Source organism: Perca flavescens, chromosome 6 (assembly GCF_004354835.1).
Source record: "Perca flavescens isolate YP-PL-M2 chromosome 6, PFLA_1.0, whole genome shotgun sequence".
In the NCBI taxonomy this organism is placed as follows: Eukaryota; Metazoa; Chordata; class Actinopteri; order Perciformes; family Percidae; genus Perca; species Perca flavescens.
In genome coordinates this window covers 23,822,791-23,848,455 of record NC_041336.1, presented here as the reverse complement: position 1 = coordinate 23,848,455, position 25,665 = coordinate 23,822,791, and the positions used below count along the sequence as shown (strand labels likewise).

The window sequence follows — 25,665 nt, the reverse complement described above, 5'->3', positions numbered from 1 at the left end:
CAGCCATAGATATAAAACAATAGATGTGACATGACATCATCTTACCTGGGTACTGTTTACAATTGCCACCTATGGACAGCTTTATTATCAGCTGTGCAGCACCGATTGCTTTACCAAAAGGAACAAAGTGACTAGGGAGGCTGGCATCACTTTCCACTGTTTTATATCTATGGTGTCAACACCCTTCCCACAAAAATTAAAATAATTGACAAATGTAAAGGTGTATATAGGCAGGTCATACTGCTGTTTATATTATGATACATGTAGACTCTCTAAAGTTGTTTTAGGCTGTAGTTTGGGTCACATCCTACGCACCTGGCCGACAAAAGAGGTGTGCAAAAAAAGCTTTCCTAAATTAGGCTGTAGTTTGGACAATCCATTAAAATAATCAAGCATAGTACAGCAGGAATTGAACAGTATTTAAGAACCTGACATTTTAAAGGAAATAGAAATAGTCAAAGAACAGTGTTAAAAATCTGCATTCAGTGAGAGTCAAAGCCATAATGTATTATCTGTGAGGGCATTTTTAACATAACAATCCGCATTCACATATAACAGCCACAGAAAGGTCAGTGTCCTGTTAATATTTTAATCTCATACTTGTGTATACATACAATAGTATTAATACTCTGTATGTGTCTCCAACAGAATTACAGAGCAAAACAGTCTTTACATGATACAATACATAACATAATATTAGTCTGTTGAGTTACATTTAGAGACAGTGTTTGTACATCTCACTGACCTCAGTGTGACAGCAGTAATAATACACCTACAGTCAAAAGCAGCAGTGTTGTGTGTATGTGAACAGACTCTGCTCCACTGAAGTTACACAAGTTAAAGCTGTTGCAGCAGTTCACGATGTTTCCGTTTCCGCTTGAGTCGACTGATGCGGCTGCGGCAGCTCCATTGCATGTGGCCTGACTGGCACACGACTTCACTATGGCTTTCTCAAAGCCTGAGCAACACACACACACACACACACACACACACACACACAGGCGAGAGTTATTTTGGACTGAAATCCTGTTTCCCCACGTTTAAAGGCTGCACAGTGCCTTAGTCATTACCTCAGCTGTAATGACTCCAATAATACGAGACCTACTTTAGAGATGCATTTAGATTCAATAAGACATCTTATATAAATACTGGATCCCAAAAATCAGCAGTTCTTTAACACGGTTGACCAGCGATATGACCTGATATTGTGTTTTCATTGTTACCTAAAATGTCGATGGCGGTCATGCACGTGTCCAGTGGCGGCTGACATGTCTGAGTTTTGTTGTTACTGTTGCATTGTGCATTGGTGGGAGAAGAACTGCACACGTAGCAATCCAGTGACAGCACTTCAGGCAAAAACAGAGAAACATGATTAAAAGTTAGATAAAAAAAAAATATGAGATCAATTGCAAGGCATTAAAAGGCAGTGCATGATTTAAATAAGTTTTGAAATCCATTCATAGAAGTTCTGTGAAGGCCTAAGCCAAAAGAAACCGTATTCACATTTTAATATCAAGTTGATCTTTTGCTATGATTGCTTATTGATGGTTACTGTAGGTTCATATCCCTACACCAGATTATAGAAGGGGTCAGGGGAAGGGGTCTTTCCTCATTTATTCGTCACTCGTCAGGATGTTTTTGTTTTCGATTTTTCAGAGAATGTGAGAATCCTAATATAGTTAGAAGTAAGCTCTGAGTTGCCTGGGTCTGCTCGAGAACATATTTCGGGAATTGGTATTAAAAATCATAAGAGAGTAGAACAGAATTAACTTGACTGAAATTGGATCTGCTAGTCTTTGTGACAGGAATGCATTCTGAGAATGACACACGAAAGATGAATACAGGGTTGTTCAGTGCAAGCATAGGGAGTCAAAATAAGGCTCCTGGTTGTCTGCTACTAGATTATATTCTAGAACATTCTAGAACTACAGAAGTATTTATGTACACAAAAAATCCACCAAACAAGAAAGACAGCTGCTCCCAGACGGCATTGTCCAAACTTGTCAGACTTCTTTAATAATTAAACGTATTAGAAAGGAGGTTACAAATTGTTCCTCTCGTTCAGGTTATTCTGCTCTCCTGTCATCACAATAAACATATGCACATCTATAAACCCAAAGGTAGAAACTAGACATACTAGGCTATTATTAAAATATTTCTGTATTGCCCACAGTTACCAAATCTTAAATTACACTTTTATGTTAGTTACATATTTCCAGTCCTACTACAGCCACTGGAAGCCATGGTAAGGATGCCTAACCATCTGACACAATTACATTTTTAATCAGTTATTAATAAAATAAAATAAAGAAAGATCAGTATTAATTTTTCCTCAGCGACACAGCCACCCTGATAATAAACACCCTCTTATCTCATCTATGTTCATTCTTTGACTATTTTGGATAAATCTGTCATATTCTGTTCATTTACTCTTTCTAATTACTATTAGCTATTCTGTACAATCAAAGCATATCTGTATATACCTTTTAAGAACAATTGTGTGCAAAAGTCTTTCAATTGCCACCTGAAAAACAACAAATTAACTTTGAACTATAGTCAGTTTGACTAAACACAATCCAACTTTAGTCTTTCTTTCTGTCTCTTTGATCGCAACTAAATCAGACTGACTTTTTCAGGAAGGATGAAGTGATTTTAGATCTGTTCTCTGATGTTTTTAGCAGCCCTTAAACTGAAGTCCTCCCTGGTTCCCCTATCAGATGTATACGTACTGCCTCCGAGCTAAAACTCTGGTGTCCTATTACCACCCTCACCTTACCTGCCTATAAAGGCCACAACTAAGTTTGGTGATCAAAAAAGCCGTTGTAATTGTTCATTTGTTCCTGATCTTAACTTAAAAGGCATCCTGGTTAAATTCAGTTTAAGGAGTCTGAAGTTAACTTACATACCTGGAGAGACGAGGAGGGAGAGGAGCACGAGTCCAAGCAGCATCTTCATGACGGGTATGAGTGTCTGTTCAACTGAACCTGAACCTCCGCTGTCAAACCGTGTGTGTGTGTGTGTGTGTGTGTGTGTGTGTGTGTGTGTGTGTGTGTGTGTGTGTGTGTGTGTGTGTGTGTGTGTGTGTGTGTGTGTGTGTGTGTGTGTGTGTGTGTGTGTGTGTGTGTGTATGTGTGTATATGTGTGTATATGTGTGTATATGTGTGTATGTGGGTGTGCGTGCAGCAGTTCCACCCACATCATCATCCACCATCATGGCACTTAAAGCATCTCATAAATGTCTCGGTGTGTGTCAGCACATTCCTAGATCTTGCTATGGTTTCACAGATACTTGTCCTTTATTTATCTGCTGCCAATCACGGGCACAATGTGGTTCATTGACTTAAGCTGCCATTCACTGAAACATAACTGACATAAATGAAAAGTGATGTAATGACTTTTAGTTATGTTGAGCTCAACCTGTGCTGCAGGGCTCCTTTAAGGGTTGTTGACTTGTCTTTAGTCAAGAGGGAACTCCCATTTCTATTTAACAACAACGTCTATACATACATGTAGTAGGAGAACGTACAGACGTATGAAAAACAGCAATGATACATTATTAAAGTGGCTATAATTAATATTTGTTATAGATATACAAGACAATGTGAACATTGTTACTAGTTGTTATGAACCTAAAGAGAAAGATCACCTGGATCTGCAGCTCCCCTCGGTTTCAGCTCATTAGCTGTCTGGCCCACAGCTTTATTGTTTTGGTTCACTCTCACTGCTCTCATAGAGAGCCTGCAGCGTGGCTACTTATGTCATCGTAACTTGGTTTCATCCATATCTATAAAACTCATCAACACTCTACTAAAGTCATGTTTTCAACTTTCTAGTTGTTTTAGGCCACTAGAAAACATAAATCTAAGTTGGTGGAGACCAAAAACAGTGCAAAGAGACTCCAAAAAAAAAGCTTGCTCTGGAACTGGTGATATGATAGCAACTTGTTTCCGCTGCCTTCAAGTGGTCAAAATAATCTGTTATTGCAGGTTTGAAAATATACAAAAACAGGTTACATTGTTTGCTGAAATTATCCTGCAGCATATAAGCCAGTGACACAATGTTCCAGATATTCAGATATTCAATTATGTTAGTCAATGAAGGTGTGCTTTCATTGAAATCAAATGTTTATTAAAGCCACATCCCTCCATTTTGTTCTTACCACAAACCTTCCACTGGCTCCTGAAAACATCACAGCATTTTTCAGTTCAAAATAAATTAGATCTTGCTACTTTGCTACGGTAGCACTCACGTCATCCTCTTATCTGTCATAGTACAGCTGTCCAGTGTTAACAAAGGAATGCACCAATACACACCCAGCACACACCTAACACACTTTCTTTAGGATTCTGTCCTTATTTCCTGACATCTGAATATTTCCTTATTTCCTCCTTATGTAATGACACCAAAACAAATACAAATAAAATAATTTGAAGTTTGAAAATCATTCTCCAGCTCAAGCAGTTCAGTCAGCAAAGAAGCAAAAATGAGTTAAGAGTTAAAAAAATAGTTAATTGACGGTGCTGTGTTTATGCCTACTGTAGACAAATGTTTCTCCTACTATGTGATGCGTTTGCGTGCTGGGTGAACGGAAACACACTGATACTTAAATTAAGCAGCTATACAGTATGTTGTGAGTCAAAATGCATTGCAGGGATTTTAGAGACACATGCCATGAGGATATTTGCAGTAAGTGGTCAACTTGCTCACAATAGTGTAGTCTCTTCTTATATGTTAATATTGAAAAGTCAATCTTTATAAAATAGTTGTACAGTACACTGACAGTGAAACTAACATATCTATGTAATACATGAACATTAAGGAAGACAAAATACAAAGAAATACTTTATCTAATGATATTTTAGATATACAAGACTAACATTAAATATACACAACAGGTAGCATGTCTGATGTGTTACCTGCAATACAACCTTATCAGACTAGGGCCAAAGCACTTTCAACACAAGTCCTTCATTTATTTTCCTAAACTGGATGAAGAGTGAAGAGTGCTTAATGTGGCCGGTCTGATCTTCTCATTACTGCCATGTTGCTTATCTGCAACCCTGCAGGACCCACCTGTACGTCTATCATTACACCCTTGTGGTGCAAAGCCATGCAATATTCAAACCACAGGACACTATTTTAAATTCTATTCAGGATCACAAAAGAATAGCTTCCACAAAAACCAAATATGTTGCGCTGAGTTTGGGTAATTGTGCAGAATAATTTTCATCCAATGTAATGGTGCAACCATAAAAATGACGCCGTCTTGTCTGGGATTTTTCAGTTTATACAAGCGTAAAGCTTAATACAGCATTATATGCCATCCCAGCTTTAGTTAAGTGCTGGAACAAGCACACAGTCCAAAATATACTGTATGTGTATAAATCTGTACAAACAATATGTTAAAAAGTCAATTTTAAAGGAAGGATTATGGTTCAAGCTTTTCAGCCAGCCATATGAAAGTCAAGTTGAGTCATAAAGTTCAAGTCTATAGTTGCAGCAGATGGTTATTGATTCATGATTATGTAATGGGGTTGAAGGCTACATCCTTTACAATGTACTGTAACCCCCCGTATGCATGCATAAAGAACAGAATCGAGCAAACGCACATTACGACTGGTCATATGATGCCGTCAATATTCTTCTGCCTAACGTGCAGCAGAGAGTGTCTGTAGATGAATAAGTTCAATCACTGGAGCAGTAAAGGGGGAAGCTTCACCGATGTCGAGCAAAAAGCGGAAGCTGCACCATCAGTGTACAGTAGTGAAGAGTCCGAGGCAGGACAGCTCATCTTGGATCAGTTTGAAGCTGCTGTGGCACACTTGGCCCAGTGTCCTGCCTGGGCCTCCATTTCACATCTTCAATGTTTTAAGAAGGAGTTTTTTGTGTGTTTGTGCACTGGAAAAAAGGAAGGAGAGGAATTTGTGTTGTCCTCATTGAGTCTTTAGTTTCTTGCTGTGGGACCCGGACTCTCGCCTCCTGGCCCTGTGGGCGTAACGCCTGGTGGAGATTTGAGATGAAAGCAGGGTTATATCGCACACTAATCCAGACAAAAGTCAATTAGGTGCACTGGGAATAGAAAACTGCTGGATATACTGAAAACATTGACAAACATGACATGAATTTTACTTTACACATGTATGCTACTCAGATCCATTGTGTCTAAATGTATGCAACTGTTTTGTTAAGTGTTAGTGGGTATGTTTTGTAGGATTGTGTGTGGAGTGTCCTAACCTTCGCTGGTAGAGGTAGAGGAAGAAGAGGATCTCATCTCTGAAGCATGAAAGTTGATGAGAGGAGGAGAATGATCCAGAAGACGAGAACAATGAGGCAAAGCAACACAGGTCTGAGATCAGGGTGTTCACTCCCTGGTGGAGAGAGAAAGAGAGAAGAGGAAGGAAGGAGATAATAATAATAATAATGAACTTGTCAATGACTAGTTTGGAGCAAAAGCTGTCTAGAGGTTATTAAAACTCTGAATTCATGGTTAAATAGATGAGGATAAACAACATTAATACAAAGTTTCCAGAAAACGTTTCACGCTCACTCTGTACATCAACACTGTCCCCTGCAGGTGGCTCACAGACTTCAACTGATTCAGGTAGAGGAGGGGAAGAAACACAAAGAGACAGCAAAGTAGATAGTTTGCACAGTAATTTAGTAATTTCATTTCACTCAGCACTATAATCAGATAAGTTGGTAATTAATACACTGATAGACAGGACAGACCTTATGGTTGATGAAGAGTTGTGGGGCCATAGACAGGAAGCCAAAGGCATACACTCCTGAGAGGAGAAGGAGAGGTAAAGTGTCAATGCAGCACATTAGTGGTTATTATACGTTAATTATAAGTCAAGGCATCAGCTTTAAATGTCCTATATTGTAAAAAGTGAGATTTCCATGTCTTTGTTTGTATTATAAAGCAGGTTGAGATGCTATATTACTGTGAAATGATTGAAATGCTAAATCCACAGAGAAATGCACACAGCCATATTCAGAAACTGTGCCTTTTAAAACGACCCGTCTGGACTTCCGTACGGTTGTGATGTCACATCTAAACTCTCTAACTCTAATAACTTTAGAGATCTTCATTGTCAAGACTTTAAACAATGTTTTCCATGCTTGTTCAATGAACCATAAACAATTAATGAGCATGCACCTGTTGAACGGTTGAAAAGACAATAACAGCTTGCAGGCGGTAAGCAATTAAGGTCACAGTTATAAGAAAATTAGGAAAGTAAAGAGACCTTTCTACTGACTCTGAAAAACAACAAAAGAAAGACGCCCAGGGTCCCTGCTAATCTGCGTGAACGTGCCCTAGGCATGGTGCAAGGAGGCATGAGGACAGCAGATGTGGCCAGGGCAACACATTGCAATGTCCCTACTGTGAGCTGCCTAAGACAGCACTACAGGGAGACAGGAAGCACAGCTGATTGTCCTCGCAGTTGCAGACCACGTGTAACAACACCGGCATAGGATCAGTACATCCAAATATTACACCTACAGGACAGGTACAGGATGGCAACAACAACCGCAAGAAGTGGCCAGTCTGGTGCAGTACATGAGGAGGAGATGTACTGCAGTACTTAATGCAGCTGGTGGCCACACCAGGTACTGAGGGCATCTTTTGATTTGAACCCCCCTTTTGTTCAGGGACACATTATTCCATTTCTGTTAGTCACATGTCTGTGAAGATTGTTCAGTTTATGTCTTAGTTGTTAAATCTTTTAATGTTCGTGCAAATATGTTAAGTTTGCTTAAAATATAAAAGCAGTTGAAAGTTACAGGATGTTTCTTTTTTTGCTGAGCATATATCATAAATAGATAGAAAGTGCCATCGCAGTGCCATTACAGTCATTTCCCGGCTGCAATGACGGGGCATAAACTCTGAGCGTGCAGATGCGGAAGACCAAGAAACGCTGACCAATCAGAGCATACTGGGCTTTTTGGGGGGAGGGGCTTAAAGAGACAGGCACCAAAACTGAGTGTTTCAGGCAGAGGGTAAATACAGGTTTATTAAGACAGACGGTGTGAGAAAAATGGGTTTTTGAACATTAAAGCATGAAAATATGTTCTAGTAACAATTCAAAATACAAGTATGAACCTAAAAAATTAACATACTATGAGAACTTTAATTCATGAGGAAAACTGACAAGAATTCAATAAAGTAAATTGAAAAACTGTGCTGTAAACAAATGAACTAATGAATCATACAGATGAGCTTGCTTCACTGAGACAAATGATGGAAGTCAACTCACCAGTCACCAGGCTGTTGACCAACCAGGAATAGTAACTGTCAACATAATGCAATTTAATGTTAATCTAATGTAGTGGCTGCTACGTCTGTGTACATAATGCCAAGTATATTAGAACATACTGTATATAAAAAAAAACAAAAAACATCTTACTTTTATTCAAGAAATATTCAGGTCTGATTTGAATCTGACTGCTTAAAACACTTCAGTATAGCAGGTGGAGAGGAACCAGGATGTAACCAGGAAAGAGTTTGTATTGAAATGTTATAAGTAGACTGCACAAATGAGTGTGTGACATTTGGTTGCGAGATGAAAGCTGTATGGCCAAGCTCACCTCTTTTGGCGTAAGTAGGCCAGTGAGAAAATAGCTCCACTGATACACAGAGGATAGACCAAGTAGGACAAGTATCTGGACGCCTGGAGGAAAAAAACCACACACAAAATATTCAAATTACACAAAGCTGGAGGCAGAGTTTAAAATCAGAGCTCTAACATATGAGAAAAAGATAAAATCATACCTGTGTGTCATACTCCACTGTCTTTCTTTCTTCTTCATCCAGCTTATTTACCTGCACAGTAAGAGAGGAGGCAGGTTAGAAATAAATGTATTGATTATCTGCATCAGGGCTGGAAGCAAAACTAAAGTTATTTACACCACAACAAATTACATCACTTAACACATCTACTGTGAATGGATGGTTAAATGGCACCATATACTCACATGGAGCTTGGAGCTTTTCCATTGAAGCGGGATCTTAAACACTTTAAACACCTTCCATACCTGGCAGGACGACAGGTAAGTAGGTTAAAACTGTTAAGATCTTTATTTTACCTTTTCTGTTGGAGGAGGCCCATTGTACTAAATACCTCAACGCATGCTCCCAATCCAACAGGAAGCAGCACCAGTAGACTGGTTTCTTCAAGCAGATGGAGGAAAATCAGCAAAGTGCTGAGACTACGCCACAGAACTACAAACAGAGAGGGAAGAGACCAACATTTTCCAGTGCTGCTTTACTACTTCCACTGCTTTACTGTGTGGTACCTCATTTACAGCAAAACTATCATTTAACATTGTTCATAATTGTCGGTAAGTGCTCCTACATTGACTAAAAAGGCTGCCTGTGCGACAAAACCTTTGCAAACTTGTTTAATTTGATGATTTTCTTACCTGACTTCCTGGACATTCCCGCCATGCTCTTCTTTTTTCTCCATGAGCTGAAGTCATTTTTAAGAGCCAAGAATTCACAGATAAGCTGTTGAAAACCCCCAGATGTGGAGAAGAAACATTTTGTTAACTTAAAAATGCTTAATTTGCAATATGTGCCCTTATGACACACTATGTTACACAGAGAGACGGATCCATCAGGTGGATTCTAATATGTACGGTATAGTGTTATGGTGCAATCTTACTTGCAGAGCTGTGATGAGTGCAGTCAGCACTAACAGGTAGAGGTTGGAGCCCACCAAAGTCTCTTTTATCTCATCTATGTTCTCCTCTGTGAAGCCTAGGTAAACACCAAGACGCAGTATCAAAGGATTCCATTTAGTTCAATCTCCTGACTATGTGATATACAAAAAAACAAAAACAAGGCTGAAACGTTTAGATGGGTTATTTTTACATATCTGTAATTTAATAAGCTCACCAAACTGTCGCAGGGAATAAACAACGTCCTGTAGATGCACCCAGAACCTGAAACCCCTTAAAGAGATTCCCTCGTAGGACACAGTCAGAGGCAGCTGGACAGTGCTGCTGCTGATCTCCTATTAAATGTATGGATAGATACACGTAAGGTCATTTCATTCAAACCCCAGTATTTATTAGACAAGGTTTTATTAAGTGTCTGTTAAACTTTGTGTGTAAAGTCGTCCTACCAGGAGGTCTCGGACTCTGAAGCTGAGCTCGTTAACCAGCAGCAGAGGGAGGTAGATCATCTGTCGGCCATCCTGAGAGCTAGGAACAGGAACACAGTTTAACCTAAACACACACGTTGGCCTGGGGCAAATTCCTTATTTACAGCCGGGTGGAGTTGCAATAAAAAAAATGCAAAAAGAGTAAGAACGAATATACACACACACACACACACACACACATGCATTTAAATGGTTTACTCAGTGACAGTATTTGTATTTGCTTAACTATATAGATTTGCCTAACCATTGATAAACAGTCAATAGTGGATATTGCTTTATTTGAAGGGCTCGTAAGAAAAGGGTGGGAACCACATATATATATATATATATATATATATATATATATATATATATATACAGTATATGACATATTGTGGATATGGATGCTCTAAGATGATCACTGGCTGAAAGCTTTCCTCACTCAAGCACTGGAGTTTACTGATGAGTCAGCAGCACTCTGACTGAGCACATGACTTTGACCTCCAAAGCATCTTGTTGACTTACACTCTCATGTAGCGCCGCACATCACTAGGAAGCCCCGCCTTGTTGAAGGTGAAGTCCTCTGACATCATAGTGATTGACAGGTGAGGTCTCCAATGGGATACAGGATTCTCTGATCTGGGACTCGGCCTCTAATGGAGCCACACAAATAATTATTTGCAGCAAGGCAGCATGTTTAACAATGCTGTAAAGGTGACACTGTGGCTGAAATATGATAGGACTATGACAGAAAGTGAATTACATGTGTACATGTTACCTTCTGCATGTCTCTCTGCCCCTCTGTGTGTGTGTGTGTGGGTGTGATGTAGGTGGTGAGCTGAGCGGCATAGTGAACTTCTCTGCCGTCGTCCAGAGGTGAAACACCGGCTTTGTGAACGTACACGACTGCATACAGAGTGCCATTAGCCCGAGTCTGCTCTGGCAGAGAGATATTCACCTGCCTACAGGGAAAGAGAGAGAGAGAGAGGTATAGGTGTGATAGTAAGTTAAAAACAGCCAGCTTGACAGAGATGGACAAATAAGCTTTTTTCTCTCTAATTTAAATAAACTATGTAAAACAACAGTTCATGCCATGGGTGTATAGTTTCTACTGTTCCTCTTGCGGTAGGTATTAAGCAGGGAGTCTTGTCTTTAATATTTGCATGCAGATGTATCAACATGTCAAACCCACCTCTCAAATGTAGAGTGTGGGTCAAATGGGTCTATTTTTACAGCAAGGTTCAGTTGGCTGTTGTCTGGCATGAGGCAGGTGAAGACACTTAGCTGGATAAAACAAAAGAGAAGAAGAGACGAGATTCAAAGCAGTCCATTTTAGAAAAAGCTTTGAGTGCAAAATGAGATGCAACTGCAGAAATCCAAATTGGGAACAAAACAAAACAAAACAGAAAAATCTGTCTATGTTTCAAATATGTGTCCATTATGTTTATTTTAATGATTAAACTGGCCGCCACCAAAAACTAAACTTACTACACAACAAATGCATTTTATGAAGAGGCTGTTGTGATACAGTGCAGTATTATAACCAAAGATTAGATTCACCATCATGTTCAGGATAATACATCTGTGTGGATTTCCTCCATTACATAAATCACCAAACACGTCAACTCTCTATAAAATAAATAGCCTACTGATTTCAAATGAAAAAAACTAATGGCAAAAACAACTAACTCACATGCAGACAACAACACATTAATTGCCAATGGCTTTATGCTAAACAGTACTGGCTAGAACATGATGAAAAGGCAGGGACAGTCAGTTTAGTTATTCTCAACTCAATGCCCATGATGCACTAGGCTATGGTGTTTTGAGCTGGATCTCACAGAAATTGAGTTTTTGGTATCCCTAACGTTTCCGTTTGTTTTGAGGAGTAAGGAATAAGAAAAAGAGGCCTGCTAACCTGTAGTCTGGGTCTTGCTGTCAGGTAGGAGGTGATGCAGTACTCTCCTGTGCTTCCATCGCAGGGTTTAGTGTTGAGGAAGCCGTACAGCAGCCATGCAGTGTGGAGCATATAAACCACAAAGACCCCGAGCAGCAGCTTCGCCATGGAGCTCTTCTTTGCGCTGCTGTCCGCGGGCTGGGACTGGCACGATGGGAACATGGCAGCTGTTAATGCAGATTACCAAAAAAATAAATGAAAATAAAAATAAAATGGACGAGGTCCGTTTTGAGTACGGAGCTGTTTGTAATCGGATGCAGCGTCAACACAATAAAATCCCCACGCTTCCTCCCTGCCACAGCATCCTTCCGGTTGTCTGCATCCAGTGGAGAGATGCTGATGCTGACAAACACCCCAGCGGCTGCGGCTGCGCCGTCTTTTACCAATTCTGTGTCCACATCTCGCGAAGCCAGATCAATGAGCCCACACTATATTTTGTTCCGGGTGCCACACAAGCCCGAAATATTGATAAGCACGCAAACAATATCCACAGCTTGGCACGTGTCTGTGATGATGGGCAGTGTTTGAGAGGAATAACTTGGCTAAGGATCAGAACTAGACAGGTCACTGTACTGTGGCAACGCCTGTGGCCAGGGAGGACCTGATGTCATGTCCTGTAGCCTAGGTTTAGAAACCTAGGGTTATTATTTTGGCTGATTCCAGTATTTTCAATGCGGCTTTATTTAAATATAGGCCAACAAAATAGATAATGGATCTGTATGTATCCATGAATGTTATTCCTGGCATTCCTGGATAGGGCTTTCAGACACCATAGACCTTTATGGGAGACGAATGGTAGGCTAGATAGCTAGCTAGCTAAACCTTTCATGATAATGTCTTATAATGCTTCTTGGAAATAACTAGGCTATGTATGTTGTATTATTATAGGGAAATAGAGACAACGTTTGATTGATGTATTGTATATGGCTTTGACTCATGACCTCCGTAATTTTTTAAAACCTGGCTACCACTCCAATATTCCACTTGTGTTGGTCAACTTCTGTAGCTAGTCCAAGTGGTTGACTTTCTCAGAGACGATCTTTGGCAGCCGGTCTTTGTCACCGCGGTGCATTATGGTCCTGTACAAGAAGACTCTTGCATGTCCTCTTGTTTGCTAGTTGCTTCCATCCTGCTAACTTACACAACAGTGTTTTGGGGACTAAAACAGAGCCTACTGTGTTGGTTGAGGAAAGTCTGTAGTTAGCGGCAGGTAACTGACCTGTGTTACTTGTGTCTTCTTTTACTGTCACACATTTTAAATGGATAATTAACTTAGAACACGGGCTATTCCTGATACTAGTAGTTGAGATAACTAAGTTAGCATTACTAACATGCAGAGCTGCACAGCACTCTTGAAAACACTGTGAAGAAAGTTAGCTAAGACAACATGCAGTATGACTAGCAGTACTGGAGGCTACGTTAACCAATATTTTATCACCACTTTCATCTTCTTACGACACACTGCATTCCCTTCTTTCTTTGCTTATGTAGGCTGTGTGTGGAGATGAAACTACACAGTGTGATGCTGATTGGCTATATGAACTGCACTAGGATGTATCTGCCATTCGGTGGGAACTTTTATCCAAAGCGCCTTTTTAGTTCTGTTAGTTCTTTTTCCTCAAGAATGGGTGGGACTCAAACCCGTATCCTTTGTGGTGCTCGCACAGTACTCTACCCACTGAAGTACACTGTGTCACTTGGAAACAGAGAACTGGGATTGTACCGCAGGTGTTACAGTGGTGTTGGTTCAAGTGCACTTTGCAGTCAAACACTGCCGGTGTCCAGATGTCAACCCAGAAGATCTCAGTCTGCTGCGGTGAGAAAGGAGAACCTACTACAAGGAGCTGCAACATGGCCTGGTAAGATAGTATGCATACTGACAACAGGTGATTTGATCTGTTTCCACAGCAGAATTAATATTTGTGACATGTATGCTGCTATTACATTGTAATACTATACTTGTAATACAATACTTTTGACTTTGTCTTTGGTAGATAACTACACAATTTTATCCTGTTTGCAGCACTTGGTATATTTTTCACATTTAAATACATGTCTACATTATAGCCTGTCTGATACATTGATTTACAGGCCAAATAGTTGTTTGATACATTGGTATTAGCATATGTGTCTGTGGTTGAATAACAATAATTAGCTGTAGAGAGATGCCAATATGTTGGTAGTAATCTAGAAACTGCTTATTCATTACATAGTTGTCCAACAGACAACACGGACAAGTTTATTCTTCCACTGTACAGTGTCCCCTTTTAGGCCAAGGCAGCTTTATTTGTATAGCACATTTCAGCAACAAGGCAATTCAAAGTGCTTTACATAAAAACATTAAATAGCAGCCTAGAATTTGCAGTTAAGAATTTAAAAAATCAGATAAAATAGAATAAGACAGATATGAAATACAAGAATAAAAGTTACAGTGCAGTGTAAGAAATTAACAATTAAGAAAGGCAGCATCAAACAGGAAAGTAGTAAATTAAGTACACATCTTGTCACAACTCTTTTATTACTAAACATCTTTTTTAATGTTATGTATTAATGTAAAAAAAGAAAGAAATATCAGTGACATATTTCTATCTGATTCTTTGTAAACTCTATTTTTTATTATTTTTAAGAAAAATGTTGCTTTACATGTGGTTCAACTTGTTTTTTTCTTTGAACAGTGTCATTTATCCGCCACAGAGTGACAGACGTTTCCAGTGTGCCTCCGGCTTTTGTAGTGGTAAGAGAGGCAGGGCAGTCAGCCCAAAACATTTCCGATGTTACTGAACAGTAGTTACTAATATTAGGTCAAATACACTTAAAGACAAGATTCTTTTGGAGAAACTAATGCAGCCTTTTGGATTTCACAGCTTTTGTCCGCTGGATTTAACCCAGATTTCCCACATTTATCAAACATTTACCAATCTGCTGTCATACCTTTTTAGTTATTGAAATACATTAAAACTGGTGTTAGTTTGAATAACTGTGATTGCTAAAGGTAGTTGATCAGCCACTTGTTTATTTATTTCACAGATGAGTTTCGACCAAGAGGGAAATGTGACATCATTTGGTAAGTGTTGGAAAATAAATCTTATTTATGTTTGATTTACCTGCCTGTCGTTATTTATTTGAGGAACAAAATCATGGTTGAGACTGACACAGTTGGACATAGATAGATAGATAGATAGATCAGTTGTCCTTTTCATAGCACAAACATTTAAGACATAGAGAATTATACAAAAAGTATACAAAGAGACAAATACATGATTGGCATACAGTACCCTGTTGCTCACAATTGCTGTGTTACCTGTAGCTTGAACTGTGGTGTGATCATCCCAAATAGTGGGTTGTGTTTGCCCCACCTTACGTGTTACGTTTGTTGCAACAAGAGAATGCAGAAAGCAGTAGATATGTTATGAAGTCAAAACTATATATGAAAACAGAGAAGTATTCACTTGTGTCTATATTCTAACCCTCTCCTTCTGCCCCTCTTATTCCTTTTTCTCTTACAGAGAAGAAGAAAACGGAGCTTTGCCAGGAGCTAAGTCTTCAAGCCAGAGATCTTCGCTTCCAGCACAGTACCAGCCTCATAGCTCGAAACAACTGCATTATCATACGGATGGAGGTATGCTTTCTTTCTCTCTTTTTTGTCACCATAAGTCTAAGCCAAACCATTGATATTAATAATAGTTTGTCTTTCATGGCCACCATTATGCTAATACTTCCACAGAAAGCTTAAATCTACTTCTCCTGCTGATGCAAATGCCATTACAACTCCATTTAAAACCGGAGGTATTCAGCCTGTTTGTAAATTAGACATGATGCTCCAAGAGGATGACACAGTGCAGTGAAATAATGAAAACCGGAAAAAACATGATATCTAGTAAACTAAAACTCAATGCATGAAGCTGATTTGGACCAGTAGTAACATTAAAGACAGGGAAAAATTGGACTTGATTGCTGGTTGAGCCCTTCGTACACAAAGACTTTCCTTAGTGCGCACCACAGTTGTCTGTCCTCTAGAGGGCGGGCGGGAGAAGGGGTTGTAAAAGAAGCAAGAGTCATCACTGCTCATCATTTAACAGGTTGCAATATGTGCTCCTAGTTGTGGCATATTATGTTTGGTCTCCACTATTGTCACGGTGAGGTTGCCACACTCTTGGTCACACCTGACGATGACAGAGTAAGACAAAACAGTAAGTTTCTGAGAAAGGATAATACAGTAACTGTAAATTATAAAGGACATTGTGTTGGTTATTAAAATAATTTCTTTCTGTAAGAGACTTATCTAAATAGTAGGAAAGAGGGAGGTTCAGAAAATTAATTAATAATTTCATTGTGTTCACAGGTTCTCTTGCATTCACACTTACCGGGGGAAACACATTTTATTTTAGTTTTTGCACAAGCTATTTGAAACATAGAAGACAAATGTGTGCTTCTCTTAGCAGCATACTGACTGTAAAAGTCTTTCAGTCAAAGGACTCATTTTATCTCATTGTCCAATATGGTGATTTTATGATACTCTGCTTTTCAACCATATATTGACTGTAGCATGGTTCTGAAGTTATACTCACACTCCAGAGTTATGTGTAACAGCACACTTAGTAAAAAGGCTGTGGGTGTGATGTGGACAGACCAGGGCCCAGTCCTGTTCTGCTTCTGATTTGAGTCGTCACCCTCACTGGGACACTGGGCAGCCTCAACATTCACCTAGAGAAAAGAGACTTTATTATTATAATCATTTCCTAACGTCTACATTTTGCTGACCTCTAAAACCAGAGAGTTCCCAGCCCAGCTGGGACACAACCGAACCAGCAGCAGGCAGAGACAGAGCAGCTTCACAGACATCCTGCAGTTAAAATAAAGCAGTAGTAATTTACGTCATCAATAAATAAATATATAAAATATAATAACGAATTATATGATTAATACTTTTAATTAATATAAGTTAACTTTCATAAAGTGTATCTTTTTGTGTTTTTTTTTCTTTCTTATTTATCTTGTGTATGTATTCGTAATAGTAATTTATCTTTGGGGTGCCCTGGTAGCTCACCAGGTTGAGCGTGCGCCGCATGTACTAAGGCTCAGTCCTTACTGCAGTGACCCGGGTTCAAGTCTGACCTGTGGCCCTTTGCTGCACGTCATTCCCCCTCTCTCTCCCCTTTCCGTGTCTTCAGCTGTACTATTGAACCAAAAATGCCCCCCAAAAATAGTCACTTATCTTCTTTGTTTAATGGGGCACGCTTAAAATAAATATTAATTACATGGGCAAAATAAGACAACTCCTTTTGCCTAATTAGATTTTTACATGGTGAAGATGCAGGCGTGGAGTCAGACCTGTTTGTTTATCATTAAATGTTTAAAGCAATTTTGCATGTTTTTGTTAATTTAGGAGTTTAGTATACTATATACCCACATATCTCTTTCCTGACAAAGATAGAAGCCATAGAAATTATATTGGTCGGGGAAAAAACCCAACTACCTCGGCTGTTAGAAAGACAAACAAACAAATCTTAAGTACTGAAAACTTTCTGTGCTGTAGCTGCTTCATGGGGCTGTTTACCTCTGCACACACACACACACACACGCACACACACACACACTGACAAGCTTCAGGCATATATTGACTGGGAGCGTATGCTGCCTGAGTCCCATGATGCAGAATCCGGTCACTCATCTTGATTGGTTCGGCTGTTTTGAGTATCTAACTGTGGTAATGAGAAAACAAACAGAAGTGTACGTCAGGCGGATCACAGTTTTTCAGGTCTCTCACCGCAAATATTTACAGATCAGTAGTCCACTCTTGGGACTGCAGTCATCCCAATGTAGTTCTGCATACGTGGCTGTATATATGAACACATTCACATTACCCCGAAATGTTATGCAGATTTAAACAACTTATGAAAAGCCATGCATCAGTTGCTACAAAACATTTAAGTCATTTCAATCTCGAAGTCTTGAAATGAAAAAAAATTTTTTTGCATCCGATATTGAGGATCAGAGTACATGTTTCAGTGTTTTCTAAAGAGGCTAACCTCTCCTCTCATCCCTCTGTTTCTCCACAGACTTTGAAAGCCATCTTGACTCCGCAGTCCCTGTTGGTGTTGGATTTTCGCGGGTTTGGATTGGAACGTTGGTTGGTACTAGAACTGGCGCCTCAGATAGCATCACAGTCACACACTCTGCCCTTCGAGTTCAGAGCACTGGAGGCCATCCTTCAGCACAAGGTAAGACTGATCAGATCAACCATGTATTTAAGCATGTTCTAACCTAGATAGAACCTGCATGTAAATAGAGGAAATACATGAGGCTCTGTTCCGAGATAAAGTGAAGTGAGCTTGCCCATACTGTATTATGCATCTTCATGTATTTATGTCAATAGGTCAACACTCTACAAGCTCGGCTGAATGATGTTGAACCAGTAATGTTGGACACATTGGAATCCCTGGTGGATCCTAAAATCCTTTCCGTTGATAGAAGTAAACTACATATACTGCTGCAGAACAGCAAGAGGTAAAGCACACAACCACATACATTGTCATAGTTTGTAAATGCTCTTATAAATGAGGGTGATAGCATCAACATAGCAATGCATATCTAAATTATGGATCTGAGAAAATGGGTCAGCATCTGTGGGGCTGAACTGGTTTTCATCATGGTTTTTCATGCCTCTGGGCTTACACTATTATTGTTTGCTTTATGTATGTTGTCTTCTTGGTCATCATTTTTTTGGGCACAAAAAACATAGCAAAAGACATAGCTGTCACAAAATGTATCTTCTCTCAAAAATTCCCTACAGTTTAATATTGAAATCACAGTCATTGGCCCTACGTACGGTACTTCTCCAACCCTGTTCAGCTGTTCTTTAACTCTATTTTTCATCCTTGGCTCTAAGAACTATGGAGTCAGTTTGGCAGTGTTAGACCTAAATACTTACAGTAAACATTCACATACTTTGTTTTGCCTGTCTCGCTCAGTATCCCTCCTGCCTCTTGTACCTCTAACAGCTTATCAGAGTTGGAGACGGACATTAAAGTCTTTAAAGATACCTTGCTGAAGATTTTGGATGAGGACGAGATCATTGAAGAACTCTGTCTGACCAAGTGGACAGACCCAAGAGTTTTGTAAGTTACACATGCACTCACATGAATGCTAAAAGTTCTCTTCAAAGATCCTTTAGAGTCCCAGTAATTGGCTCTTTATTAATGTCAGAACATATTACAAGTCTTAACTCCCTTAAAGGCCAGAGGGAGGGTATGACAATCTCAGTCTCCATCTGGTCAAAGATGATTGGGGGGATATACTCATCTTCGATATGCATGAAGCATGCTGTTATGCAGTTGAAAATGTTCCACCGAATGCACTGGACTAAAGTTACTAGCCCAATTCACACCCAATATAGATCCTATGTGTGTCTGCTGCAGGCAGACCCAAGCCACTTCAATACACATGTTTTGAGATTGTCCTAAGTTATCTAATTTTTGGCAATACATATTTGAAATGCTTTCCCAAACTACTGATACATTCTTAGAACCGTTAGCCTCCCTTGCTTTATTTTGGTGTGTTAGCACAAAATCTTACATTAAATAATAATAAATTAAATCTTCTGTGTTTAGCCACGCCAGTGACCAAATGACAAATTTTGATTAGATAGAAAGATTGTAACAAGGGATATGTAATATTTAATTTATTGGAGAAGATTAGGTATACTATTACTGAGTCAGCTGACAAGTTTACATTGATATGATTTTTGTCCTGAGCAGTATTGATGCTTTAGGCTCTGATAATGTTATGGTTGAGTAAAGTCTTTGGTATGTATGTATGTATGTAACAAGGAGCAGAATTGCAGCATTGGAATGAGCCTTCATATGTCTTAACGTGACCCCTAATTTATCATTTTCAATTTTCTTTATGTATTTATTTTGTCTTTAACTGTGATTATTTTACATTATTAGTATGTTTGTATGTATGTTTGTTTATTTATTTACTTATTTTCCTTGCATAGTTTAAGTTGTATACCCTCTGAATCTGAATGTGGGGGTGGGGGGGATTTATCAATCCAAACATGTTTATGCAGTGTACAAAGAAAAATTCAGACTCAAATTCGTTCAAGCAACTATGAAACGTAATTATAAAGATGATAAAAGAATGTCAAGTATGTCTCCAGGACCCCAAACAGAACATTGTGGTTAAAGTAAGGAGAAACTGAAGAGACAACGGGAAACAAAAGAATCGACCACGAAGGGACTCGAACCCTCAATCTTCTGATTCGAAGTCAGACGCCTTATCCATTAGGCCACGCGGTCTGGTGCAAAAAGTATGGACACGTGCAAATGACATAGCCGTGATACACACACAATGGGCCTCATGCCGGAAACACATGTGGACAGATCGCTTTGTGGCAAATACGAGTGATATAACACTACCGGTTTGGACTACGGATTTATTTTTGGTACGAACGAATTTTACGACCTTCAAGAGTCTTTCTTGACAGGAGGAAAGATAGTTTGACTTAAAAATGAACTTATATAATGCCTAAAAATGAATGAATTTGTATGGTTTACCAAAATCAACTAAAATAAAAAACATAAACAACTATTTTAAAACTTTAATAATTTATATAATTTATTTTTTTAATAATCATTGTATCATCGTCACCATGGATTTTTATTGAGAAGTTCGACAACTCTTTTACTTACCCACCTACTGAATATTCTGTCTGTCGTCCATCTTCATGACTGTAAATCGCCTTTACACCGCTTGCCATGTAGCTACGTTCTTTAAGACCGCTTTGCTTTAGCAAGACGTTTTTTAGTATCTAAATTCACGTCAAACTATCCCCGTTTTATTTCTGTAATGTGTAACGTTACGTCGTTCACCGCTGGATTCATATTTCCTAATTGGGTATTCAGGTTAAAACGAGCTACAAGTTTGTGCTTTGACTTGTGAGAGAGAAAACTCGCCATTTATCATTTTTATTATAAATATGTAGAACAATTCCAAATATAAATGATCATATTGATTGTGAATGTTTTGGTAACTGCTAGGCCTTTTTTGAATCAGTATTCTTATTTATTTATTTGTATGTATGCATGTTTATTGGTATGAATATTCGTCTGTCTGTCTGTCTTTCTAGTGAGGAGAGCAGTTTAGGTATTGACCACGCTGAGGAGATGGAACTTTTATTGGAGAATTACTTGATGCAGGTAATGCTACTTAAACAGTTAGACAAACATTTTTCACTTTTCCTAAATAATATGAAATAATTAAAAATATTAAAAGAAAGTCCTGATAACGAATTTTCAACAATTAATTCATTTAACTTAATATTATGTAAAATATTATATATTATAAAAAAAAATTGTATTTTGAATAAACAAAACAAAACTAAAGTGCTAACATTTATTCTTACTTGCACCTTTATTGCGGTGTCAAACCTGTCCACTCGCCCCTCTTGTTTCGCTTATTTAATATCAAAAGCACTGGCACACAGTGTTTATTGTCATCTAAATGTAATGCACAGTGGTTGTGTTGGGTGTTGATACATTGACTGTGAGCTGCTCCATACAGGCCGAGGAGCTGGGGAACAAGACCAGAGAGCTGAAAGGGCTGATAGACGACTCAGAGAGTGTCATCTTTATCAATTTGGACAGGTACCCACACATACACACACACCCATTCAGGGTATACAGTATGTGTATATATAAAGCCTGAAGAGAGGGTCCCCCACTCTTTTCAAAATCCCGTTAGTGTTTAGCATTGTGACTAACTTCATTTTTTTCCCAAATTTTGTATTGGACCATAGTTTAACATTCAGTTGTATTTAATAAACTCAATTCAATTTTATGTAGAATATTATTTTGGACTGTTCAAAATGAATATTCATAGAATTTGTGATGTTTTCTTAATGTTTACAGGATTTATTTTGAATGTGCTTTAATACAATTGGAACTTACATTGTGTGTAGTTATAAAAATCTCTTTCTGCTTCTAAAATGACATATATGTAGACAAGTCCCCTTGAAACATGAAACGTGTTGTCTGTTTTGTCCAGCCATCGTAACGTGATGATGCGGCTGAATCTGCAACTGGCAATGGGTTCCTTCTCCCTTTCCTTATTTGGTCTGATAGGGGTGGCCTTTGGAATGAATTTGACATCGTCCTTTGAAGAGGTGAGAAACCTTCTTCTTGCAAAAGAATGATATCACAAATGGAGTTTAACAGTGGTGTTCTCAACTATGAGCATTTTCTTGCTTGTCTTAACTTTATATTCTTGTAAGTCTAATTGGTTTGATTAAAAAAATGTTGACAAATCAATAATTAAAGTGAATTTAAAAAGTTGTTTGTTTTATTTTAAATAAATGTAGTCATTACAGTACATTTTGTTTGTGGACATGTCCACGCAGACCTGATTTTGTGTGTGTGATTGTCATTTCTTTAGTCTTCCAGTGTTTCTGCAATGTCATTTGAGTGTATTCATTCATTTTGGTCCATGTGTCTATATGTGGATACTGCACCTTTTGTATGTTTATACCCACATATACTTAAACTGCTTGTGTTTATTACCAGGATCCTCGTATTTTCTGGCTGGTAACCGGCTTCATGTTCTTGGGCAGCGGGCTGATATGGAGAAGACTGCTGTCATTTCTGGGACGACATCTAGAGCCTTCAGTACCCCCTCTAGTAATACACACACACACACACACACACACACACACACACACACACACACACACACACACACACACACTCACTCTATAATGCCAGATAAAAGAGGGTTTAAAGATTAAGTCTTATGTATCATTCATCCTGTTTGTGATACAGATCCCTCAAGTTTGGAAGAGAAATATGAAAGCATCAGACATCAAGGCGGGAGTCAGATGATGTTCTACCACCGCTCTGTAAAATGCCACAGACCTCCTACAGACTGTGCTGCTTCAGAGGCAATTGCTTTACCAACCTGGACCTCCTAAATTCTCTACAAGGGCTGGAAATATTCATTTAGTAACACACCTCATTGTTTTACACAGACCCATGCATACAGCAGAGGTTAAGACTACATCCAACTGCCCGTAGACGTCCGTGTGTTATGTGTGCTTCTGTGTCCCCGTCATTAAATTTCTCGTACTATGTCGGGGTTATTTCAGATACCTGATTAGATGTCACGTCATGCAGTGCGTGGTTGCTTGGGCGAGTGGCAGCAATTGGAACTGAAACGGATAAAAACCTAATATGATAACCTCCTTACATGTACTTGTATGTTCCCTCATTTAATAGGTGAAAAGGTGTGTTGAAATGATTTGAATCTTATTTTTTAAATGAATGTGAACAAAATGAATGTGTAAAGTCTATTTAAAGGTTCACAGTGTTATTTACTCTATGCTCAGTATGTAAGTAAGAATGTGCCTTTATTAAGCTGAGTGGTTACAGCGTGCAACAGTGTAACATCAGTTAGACAATAAAGACTTCCAGAAACATTTATGACATCATCATACAGATCCTAATCTGATATCTGATGTGATTGGCAACCTAGTCTGGCTTACCGGATGTACATTGCTGGGATAAAGCCTGGTATCACACGTTGGATGTCCCTCTCCTTCCGCAATTTCTGCTATCTATTTTGCAAGGGCACTGTCGCTGCATCTAGGGTTTAGCGGCACAAGTCAGAGTGTTTTTTATCCCTATCCCCGAATACTGTAGATCAGCGGTGTAGCCAGACCATACTCCAGCACTGACACAGCCCATTGCCAGACTATTGTAAAAATAATTGGTTAAAAGCAGTCACACATGGGACACATTTTCAGGCATTTCATCAAATATTCTTCAGTCTTTAAAAAAAACTATTTGCCATTTTATTTTTGTATTGTGTCTCCCTTTGTAACTGTAAGTAAGTCTCAAAATGGTTGCCCAGAAATTAAAGGGTCATGAGGAACTTTCAAGAGTATGACTTAAAGCTGTTATTGACTTTGTCCCCTTCAGAGCTCAATGAAAAGATGTAAAAACCTACCAAAGAGAAGCTTTGTCATTCTGAGGTATTTAAACCCAAAGCAAACTATTGCAAGTCATATCAACATAGAAATAACATTAATAATACATTTTCTTTTTTCTTTATTATAAATCATGTTACTGCCACATTATACACGTGACACCTCATGCCTTACAGCAATGGTTTCCAACCTGGGTTTCAGGATACCCTCAAAAGGTTGCCAAATTAATCGGAGAGGTCTTAATTTATTAGATAATTTTATGATTATAGCTCTTTAGTTGAACTGGTCAAAGCTGATAGACTTATGCAACAGGGGACTAGTAGATTTGGCTTCATTTTTAGGGGTCACAAGCCCAAAATGTTAGAAAGCACTGCCTTATAGTACTGTGTACTTTTTTTTACAAACCCGGCCATATCCTTTACCTTTTGACCTTTTCTTCACTCCTGACATGATCCAGCTGATTCAGGAAATGACAAACCTACACGGGAGGCGTTCAATCTCAGGATGGAGTGATGAGAATGCTCAAGAGAGTCGAACATACATGGGACTTCACACTTGGCAGGTGTGTACCGGTCCAAAGGGGAATCCACCTGGAGCCTGTGGGATGTCCATAGTGGGAGACCATTCTTCAGGGCCACCATGTCCCACAAACGATTTGAAATGATAAGCGCCAGTTTACAGCAAATGCAGGAGACAATGTTTTTATTCTAGCACGTCTTCAAAGACACATGAAATGCATCCTTCAAAAGATGTGCTTTTTTCAGCCCTAAAATGATCATTGCTTGCTTACAGGTTTACGCAAACTCTCTCACACACACACACACACAAACACACACACACACACACAGCTCCATAATATAACTGGCAAAAATACAATGATTTCATGCATCGGCCTACAAGGGCAAAATGGTTGAATCTGGTGAAATACTGTAAAAATGTCAAATATGACCATTGTACAAAATGAAATGCTGACATTACAGAATGCATGGTTTTATACTGTAAAGGCAGTGAGATCAAAACATGTGGTTATAAGGGAAGTCAATGGGGCCATTTTTGCCTCGAAGGTGTCCAGAGGGAGTATCTGGAACTACATAAAAAATACTAATGCAATCAAATCAGTTTTGTTGCTTATCTTTGACATATCCAAGCCTCTAATCACCACCAAAGCCCCATTCCCTTATGATTTATTTTATGGAAAATAATTAATGTTTTGTTGGGTTTTTCATAAATAATTGTTACTTTCAAAGATTTAAAAGTGGCATTTAAAGGGTTAAAATCCAGAAAATGATTAAATGTTTGGTGGTTTTGAGCAATTTAGAAGTTGTGTAAGTGATTTATGAAAAAAAAAAGCAGAAAGAAATATTGATATATGATGATTTAATATCAGTTTTTTGGACATGTACATTTTTGCCTCGAAGGTGTCCAAAGGGAGTATCTGGCACTATGTAAAAAATACTAATGCAATCAAATTAATTTTGTTGCTTATCTTTGACATATCCAAGCCTCTAATCCTCACCAAAGCCCCATCTACATATTATTCATTATATGGAAAAAAAAAAATCATTTTTTGTGTTTTTTTGTAA

At 38.7% G+C, this 25,665-nt stretch overlaps 3 protein-coding genes and 1 non-coding gene across 5 annotated transcripts; 1 reads left to right on the top strand and 3 right to left on the bottom strand.

Moving 5' to 3' along the window:
- Window positions 1–300: 300 nt before the first annotated feature.
- On the bottom strand, window positions 301–2,955 carry LOC114557365 (CD59B glycoprotein). The gene is made up of 4 exons (XM_028580795.1): window positions 2,907–2,955; window positions 1,224–1,346; window positions 777–958; window positions 301–315 (listed from the first exon to the last, which is right to left on the bottom strand). Exons 1-4 carry the CDS (start codon window positions 2,953–2,955, stop codon window positions 301–303), a joined length of 369 nt encoding a protein of 122 aa, XP_028436596.1.
- Window positions 2,956–4,238: 1,283 nt separating this feature from the next.
- Window positions 4,239–12,705, bottom strand: LOC114557554 (cleft lip and palate transmembrane protein 1-like protein). The gene is made up of 17 exons (XM_028581084.1): window positions 12,064–12,705; window positions 11,338–11,429; window positions 10,924–11,107; window positions 10,671–10,798; window positions 10,128–10,206; window positions 9,899–10,016; window positions 9,666–9,760; window positions 9,424–9,508; window positions 9,123–9,223; window positions 8,977–9,036; window positions 8,774–8,824; window positions 8,590–8,672; window positions 8,259–8,293; window positions 6,730–6,785; window positions 6,548–6,592; window positions 6,235–6,368; window positions 4,239–6,000 (listed from the first exon to the last, which is right to left on the bottom strand). The coding sequence occupies exons 1-17, from the start codon at window positions 12,262–12,264 to the stop codon at window positions 5,934–5,936; spliced, it is 1,614 nt and encodes a 537-aa protein (XP_028436885.1). The 5' UTR covers window positions 12,265–12,705; the 3' UTR covers window positions 4,239–5,933.
- Window positions 12,591–24,034, top strand: mrs2 (magnesium transporter MRS2). Of its 2 annotated transcripts, XM_028581086.1 has the most exons (13): window positions 12,591–13,312; window positions 13,594–13,961; window positions 14,778–14,836; window positions 15,130–15,166; window positions 15,609–15,721; window positions 18,162–18,323; window positions 18,479–18,609; window positions 19,104–19,220; window positions 21,233–21,302; window positions 21,667–21,749; window positions 22,150–22,267; window positions 22,665–22,778; window positions 22,920–24,034. In XM_028581086.1, the coding sequence occupies exons 2-13, from the start codon at window positions 13,607–13,609 to the stop codon at window positions 22,977–22,979; spliced, it is 1,419 nt and encodes a 472-aa protein (XP_028436887.1). In that variant the 5' UTR covers window positions 12,591–13,312; window positions 13,594–13,606; the 3' UTR covers window positions 22,980–24,034. The 2 variants fall into 2 exon arrangements, with proteins under 2 accessions (XP_028436887.1, XP_028436886.1); XM_028581085.1 differs by having other exon boundaries at window positions 12,591–13,961.
- Window positions 20,330–20,402, bottom strand: trnar-ucg (transfer RNA arginine (anticodon UCG)). Its single transcript has one exon. It is a non-coding gene; the product is annotated as a tRNA-Arg (tRNA).
- Window positions 24,035–25,665: the final 1,631 nt, after the last annotated feature.

What these genes read in the sequence shown, in the direction of transcription:
- LOC114557365 (XM_028580795.1), bottom strand. Translation starts at nt 2,955, where the DNA reads ATGAAGATGCTGCTTGGACTCGTGCTCCTCTCCCTCCTCGTCTCTCCA. An exon ending in CTCCCTCCTCGTCTCTCCAG is followed by an intron (nt 1,347 to 2,906) that starts GTATGTAAGTTA and finishes TTTTGCCTGAAG; the next exon opens with TGCTGTCACTGGATTGCTAC. An exon ending in GACCGCCATCGACATTTTAG is followed by an intron (nt 959 to 1,223) that starts GTAACAATGAAA and finishes TGTGTTGCTCAG; the next exon opens with GCTTTGAGAAAGCCATAGTG.
- LOC114557554 (XM_028581084.1), bottom strand. Translation starts at nt 12,264, where the DNA reads ATGTTCCCATCGTGCCAGTCCCAGCCCGCGGACAGCAGCGCAAAGAAG. An exon ending in TTATTCCCTGCGACAGTTTG is followed by an intron (nt 9,761 to 9,898) that starts GTGAGCTTATTA and finishes GTGTTTACCTAG; the next exon opens with GCTTCACAGAGGAGAACATA. An exon ending in GCCTACTTACGCCAAAAGAG is followed by an intron (nt 8,294 to 8,589) that starts GTGAGCTTGGCC and finishes TTATGTTGACAG; the next exon opens with TTACTATTCCTGGTTGGTCA.
- mrs2 (XM_028581086.1), top strand. Translation starts at nt 13,607, where the DNA reads ATGAAACTACACAGTGTGATGCTGATTGGCTATATGAACTGCACTAGG. An exon ending in AGGCCATCCTTCAGCACAAG is followed by an intron (nt 18,324 to 18,478) that starts GTAAGACTGATC and finishes TTATGTCAATAG; the next exon opens with GTCAACACTCTACAAGCTCG. An exon ending in ATCTTTATCAATTTGGACAG is followed by an intron (nt 21,750 to 22,149) that starts GTACCCACACAT and finishes TGTTTTGTCCAG; the next exon opens with CCATCGTAACGTGATGATGC.